The sequence below is a fragment of the Poecilia mexicana genome, unplaced genomic scaffold (assembly GCF_051168715.1).
Source record: "Poecilia mexicana isolate PSO_F unplaced genomic scaffold, ASM5116871v1 scaffold_13, whole genome shotgun sequence".
NCBI lineage: Eukaryota > Metazoa > Chordata > Actinopteri > Cyprinodontiformes > Poeciliidae > Poecilia > Poecilia mexicana.
Window position 1 is genome coordinate 20,163,824 of NW_028263382.1, and position 6,628 is coordinate 20,170,451.

Genomic DNA, 6,628 nt, shown 5'->3' on the forward strand with positions numbered 1-6,628 from the left:
GAAGATATTTGAGTGTTTATGACTACTTTTTTGTTACTGGGAGATGAAAAGTTCATGGGAGGGCTAAATGTTTTCTTTTAAAAAAAAATGTTTTAAAAGTACAAGTTTGGAGCATTTATAGTTACAATTACACAGCAGCTATGGAAGTAATAGAAGATTTCCTACCATAAGACATCAATCTATCTATCTATCTATCTATCTATCTATCTATGATTGAAAATATGAATGTGCAGTGACATTGTCATATGAAAGACAAATATTTTGTTGGAGCCTTTTTGACTGTATGATTATAAAAAAACATACTTTTCACTTCAACATACTTAGACAAATAATTTTTATTAATATTACACTATTAAGGAAAAAAAGTTAAAGCAAACATTACAGTTTCTACATTATTACAAGTTTAAGTTATCACATATCATAAGTTGCTTAGCATTTCATTTTAAGACACATAAATGAAAAAAAAACAAAGGTTTTGTTTAAAAAAATAAAAGAGGCACAGATACAATAAATTAAGGCTTTATGTTAAAATCTGGTTAATTGGATCAATCATTAAATAGCAAAAAAATGTGATGATTGCTCTCAGCCGGTCTTCCATGTTATACTGAAAGGATGATGCAGAGGAACAGCCTTTGAGGTAACATCAATAGTCAGCTCCTATAGAGAGAAAGAAAGAGAAGAATGAATGAGCCATCGGACGCCGTGCTGTATGTGTAACAACTTCACAATACAACCATTTGCTTTGCACCATTTTCTATCTCTATGGCCATGCATAATAAGTGTGCAGACATGTGTCTAACACTTGCTCCTTGTTTTGTTTGAACTACGTCATTGAGCTATAACAGGTACATGCTTAGAAACTGCTCGGTTGGTAATATCAGTCCTAATGTACCGAACCACAAGCCAGTTTTCTGCATGACTGTCGCTACCTTGTTTTATACGCGGCAGAAATGACTCTCCTACCTCACAGTATCTCGATGACACCGCCATCTGCTTACCGATTCATTTACTGATGTTCAAGTTCTGACTAGGATTACAGATAAGAGATTGTTTGTTCAACTAGTTGTTATCGCCAACTGTAAAGATAAACTGTGTCATCTTTACTCCATTTCTCTCATTTCCCTCTGCCTGTTCTTCCTCCATATGAATCCTTTTCGGCGTGTTTTTCTCACTCTTTAGATGGGATATATTTCTGCCGTTTCTTCATTCAGAGTCTGTCTTTCCATTCCCAACACAGGTGCAACCCAACAACAGAAGTACTGACTTTCTTTATATGCAATTCCCGACCTCTTGACTTACTTCGCTTTCTAACTTCTCAAGTGTCAGATCAAATCTGAAGATTGGAGTCTTTTTCACCTCTGATTATTTAAGGATTTGCACTGGGTATCATTTTCATGCTCTCAAGAAGAAAACCGAGTGCAGGTACACAACCTCAACAGAAGTATTTCACAGCAGTCAAAAGTGAGAAGTAACACGCCATCTCCCGTCATCTTTTATTTTATTTTTGAGCCAGTTCTTCATATTGCGTGTGTCACTGCGCTGTCCACCTTTGCATTGCCTGGTCTTTACTTTCAAATCCCTTTCTGTTTATTTTCCTATCTTGGACTATTGTTGCCACAATGCCTTTGAGCTATTTTGGGTTTTCTACCACCTAAAGCCCTGATGTGCTCAGCAACAATCCCACTGAAGTGTCCCCGAGTTGAACCCCGAATTCGTTCCTGTGGACCATGAACCTTTTGCTTCAAACAGGACCACTGAGTAGGCTCATTCAAAATCAGTCTGTGAAGTAACTTTGATGTGAAGAAGAAGAGACGACGCGCGCAAATGTTGCGTTGAAGAGCGACTGCTAAAAATCAAACAAACCTGAACCGTAAGGCATATTGGATATTTGTAACGGTTTTGCTTTAACCTCTATGAATGCTCGCGAGTTTCCTAAACATTTCTTTCTGTCAAAGCAACAGCTGATATGACACTGTGGCAAAAGTTTAAAAAAATACAAGCAGTTTTAAAAACTCTGTCCTACGTCAAGTCCTGTGTTCATCACAAAATGAAGACGGAACAATAGTGTCACAGAGAAAACAGCATTAATTACAGCTATTAGACAACAGAATGCAGCACAGCAGGATATGGGCTGCGAACCTTGCTTTGCTGGGTATTTTAAGCAGACTAGAAAATGCTCAGTCAACTCAAACGTGTGTGTGTGTGTGTGCTTGTCTGCTAACGTGTGTGTTGAAATGGAAAAAAAAAATCTGGATGAGGTATGACAGTGATGCACAAGAAGCTGCAGATGTCAGACACTGATTAATTTGCTTACGGGAGGGTTATTAGAGCAGAAAGCTGTAAAAATTCACATGCAAAATAAGATGATATGTTTATGCATACAGGGAAAACATTATCACTGAACTTATTTATTTTTTATTATATTTTCTACTTTGGTAAAGATAAATTACAAACCCTATACTTTAGATAAGTCTATATTTCACCAGAAATGAACGTGGCATTTTGAGTGTAAGATTTAACAGAAATAAGCTTGTGATGCATGTACATGTAGAAAAGAAGAAGCGCCTGGAGAGAGCCTCCTTTGCCAACACCAAACTGCAATTTATTGTTTCTTTTTTCCCCAAACTGTCTTTCAGTTCTATACAACTTCTGTTCCTCTTATTTAAAAACAGAAAACAATCAAAACAAGATCATAGACAGTGAGAATTTGAAAACACTTTCTGACCTCAGTGTTGGTGTCGTGGGTTACGCTTAGCGAGTGCGTCGCGCCATCCTTGTCCGTCAGGGTCGCCCCGGTGATCTTGACAGTGCCTGCTCCCCAAACCCTCACCACGCCCAGGATCAGATGATCAGCAGGGTCTAGAGCGTCGTGAACAATCTGACTGGACAACGTTTTCTGGAGAAACAAAGAAAGAAACAGATAATCAGTAGTTATCAAATGCATGAAAATGCAATACAAAATATTACCTATTTATATTAGGTTGTTTATCTGATAAAATACATTTTGTTTTTTTAACAGTGTTTTTAACTCTATATTAGTTGTTTTATTCCTAACAGTTTCACAAGTCTGTATACTATACATTTTTTTCTAAAGATTGATGTTGGCATGATAGATTTTGAGACCAGAAGCCATTTATCATTTACTTCATTCAGGTAACTCCATTTCCTTCCAGTTAGCAATCACCAGATTAAAGAAATAAAATAACCACGACTCCTACAGCACAGAATGACAAAGAGTCTTCATCTTGAACTTTTCCAAAAACACTCCTGTAACTCGAGTGTTGTCCTCGAGTTACAGGACCAAACTCCCTCACCAACCCATGCAAATGCACAATAAATGTTCACAAAGCCCGTCCAGAATGGACAATGATCTGCTAATCTGTCAGGCTGCACTGACTGCATCACCCAACTTATCCTCATCTTTTCACATCTGTGTGTTCACGTGTACATACACAAACACCCACACAGGCACACTTTCATTTTTCTGCCGCTCTGCCTTCGATCAGCTGCCAGATAATGTGTCTGTTTTTATCGCCGTGTAAAATTGCTTTGGACTGAACCTGAGGACTGCCACAGATGTTTGGCCACGCTAACTGTAACGTTGTATACTGTAGACGTGCGCACATATGTATGCCTTGGAGCGTTGTTGTCCGATGGATGTGTGCTTGTGCGTGCAGGAAAGCGAAATAAAACAACAAATAGGGCAGTGATAGTCCTATTAGTCCCAGTGACTAGGAAGCTACTGGCATATTTGACTCAAACTGAGGTCTAGTCAATATTTCCTTATAATGAAACTTAGCCACAAGTCTTTAAGTGGGCACACATATTAACAGAAAATGTGTTTTTATAAATCAACTATTTCTTGGATGTAAACAAGAGGTTTGCATCCATCTTGTGTGTGTGTTTTTTTTTCCCTAAATTGATTATCCTGTCATAATTCCACTTAAAAACATAATGAAGATGGTTTGGTTCGGTTGCATAGTGTATTGTTTCCCCTAAAAGCACACAGTGTATCTGTTCTAACGGACAGTAAATATACTCTGAGACCATGTCCTTGCAAAGTCAAGTAAATTTTTTAAAGCATCTTTCTCCTCTCTGTTTTGGTCCTCTGTCCGCACTGAAACAGTATTTATTCTCCCCGGACAATAGAGCTATTTGAAAAGAGGCTGTTTAAAGAAAAAGGCCAGCTTGATGTGGCTTGTTTTAGTAAAAAAATGAAACCCTAGCCTGTCATTGGGATGATGCAGTGGGTATTTTATTCTCCTTTAGTAAACTGTCAAGGACAAAGAACAACCTTGCCAACTATTTAAGTTTACTGTACAAATCACTGGCCTAAGAGAAATTTATAATTGAAAAATTAGCTTTATATATATATATATATATATATATATATATATATATATATATATATATAAAATAGCAATATATATATATATATATATATATATATATATATATATATATATACTCAATGTTTTGTAACAAACCGTTGCCTAATAATTTTTAGTCATCCACAAACTCTATGCATAAGGGTGCCTGGTGTTTAGATAATCAGTGATAAAAGTACAGAGGAACATTATGAACATGTGAATTTTAGTTGACCCTTGAACTCACCTCTTCTGCCTTAACGGAGGTTAGGAGATATTGATTCTTTCCAACTGTGTCTGTTGGGAGAGAAATGAGAAAGTTAAGCACAGAGCAGAGACATGGAGTTTAAATCGGTGTGCAACTTCAGAATGAATGTCACAGAGAAACTCAGGACGAGTACTGAACTTATACAGCGGTTGAGTATTTGAGTAAAACAATACTGGCTCAGTGGTAACCCCAAGTTGATTTCAGGGTGAGTTAAGTTAGCAAATGACAGACTTCTATCAACAAAGTAAGTTAATTAGAAGTACAAAATGCCCAAATGGATGAAACTGAGTAATGAGCTGGCTCTGTAAGTGGGTAAACAGAGAAGTGTGCGGCTGAAAAGTCGACAGCCTGACTGTCGGTGGAGTGAAATAAAACTAAAGCCTTCAGGACTTAAGACAGGAGAATAGTACATAATACAGGTAAGCACAGACGAAACCAAGAGGCAAAACAAACATAAAAAGACACAGACAGGCAGACAGACACATGAGAAAGGAGCAAGGGACACGATAAAGGAGGAGTGATGGAGAGCATATCTCCAGGCAGCCACACAAGGAATTACTGTAATAGTTTCTGTCACTACCTCCACAACCCACCACCTTCCTCCTTCCTCGATTGGTCTCTATCTCCCTTCCTTTGTCCCAACACAAACATGCCTTTCACAGAGTAATGCATTTTCTAACAGAAACACTTAATACGCTAAATTAGTTTAAGTGTGTGAGAGCAATCCAAGAACGAATGAGGAAGTAAATATTCCTCGTTCATTGGTTGGCTTGATCTGTTAAGGCCTATTTAAATTTATAGCTTTGCCAAATTTAGCTACAAAATCTTACAACAAATTGTAGTAAATTATAGCTATCTTCTGTACATTTTGTAAATTTCTAAATGTACACTAAGTATGGATTTTTGAAATCTTCTATGAACATTTTCATTTTAAACAAAGTTGTGCACAAAAAAGATGCAATAATGTTTATTAGGATGTCCAATCAATTATTTTTTTTTTACATATTTATTTTCCCATTAAAAAACAAACAAACTATATTTTCCCAATTTTCTGAAGTTGTGTACACAAAGTGATATGTTTAATTGATATTCCCATGGATTTACATGTTAATGTCTTTCATAGCTTATAGAGCTAATACAGATAAGATATTTTACACAGAGATCTTGGTCTAAGCAATCATGGAAAAACTGCTCAAAGTTGTCCAGCAGAGTCACTTACGTCCTCCACAGAGAGGAAGGGCCGTTGCTACAGAAGCTGATGATGTGGTCATTTATTGAGTTGCATCCTTTACTTGTGACCGTGTGGTACTCAGACGAGGCACACTGAATAAACTCCTCAAATAAACTCTACAAAAGCTTTTCTGTTTTATCTTGTTGTATTCAACAATTTATTTCAAATCTGATTTTGGATTGGCGATCATATGTGGCTGTATGCATGCAGACATGCAACATGAATTCTTTAATGTGTTTGTGTTTTTGAAATGTTATTGACTATCATGAATAAGTACCTCATAAATACACACACACACACATTCACAAACATGAAATGGCAAGCTCCTCTTTGGATGAGTGACCTTTCACTCACCTATTCCTTCGCCGTCGTCCCAGAAGACAGATCCTTGAGCAGTTCCAGAGTCACTCAGGGCAACGATGAGTCCCATCGGGTTCTTCCGACTGAAAGGGATGAGACAGAGAGGGTGAGAGCTAAAGGAGCTTCTCTATTTATACCTGCTGCTTCAGACAAAAACATTTCCATTTCTGCTTAGGGGATCCACCTGATCAAACTGTTAGTGTTGCTCTCAGCCACTCTGTTGTTCCACATGCTGCATGCATGTGACTAAATCCAAGCCAAACTGAGCTAAAATAGCAACTTACTGACTTGTGTTTGACAACATCTAATTTTAAAGATAAACGTATTCACATTTGCAACATGTGATATCATCTCTAATTATAAAAGTGTATGATGATAAGGATTTAGAGAAAGATTTTTATT

General features: G+C 37.2%; 1 protein-coding gene across 1 annotated transcript in view; it reads right to left on the reverse strand.

Annotated features, from left to right (window-relative positions):
• Positions 1–317: 317 nt before the first annotated feature.
• The window catches only part of si (sucrase-isomaltase), a 68,274-nt gene continuing 61,963 nt past the window's right edge, over positions 318–6,628 (reverse strand). The window contains exons 44-47 of the mRNA XM_014986269.2: positions 6,221–6,309; positions 4,615–4,664; positions 2,726–2,896; positions 318–657 (exon numbers count right to left, since the gene is read on the reverse strand). Of these exons, the coding sequence (XP_014841755.2) occupies positions 583–657; positions 2,726–2,896; positions 4,615–4,664; positions 6,221–6,309 (385 nt within the window). The 3' untranslated portion in view covers positions 318–582. The remainder of the gene's footprint in view (positions 658–2,725; positions 2,897–4,614; positions 4,665–6,220; positions 6,310–6,628) is intronic.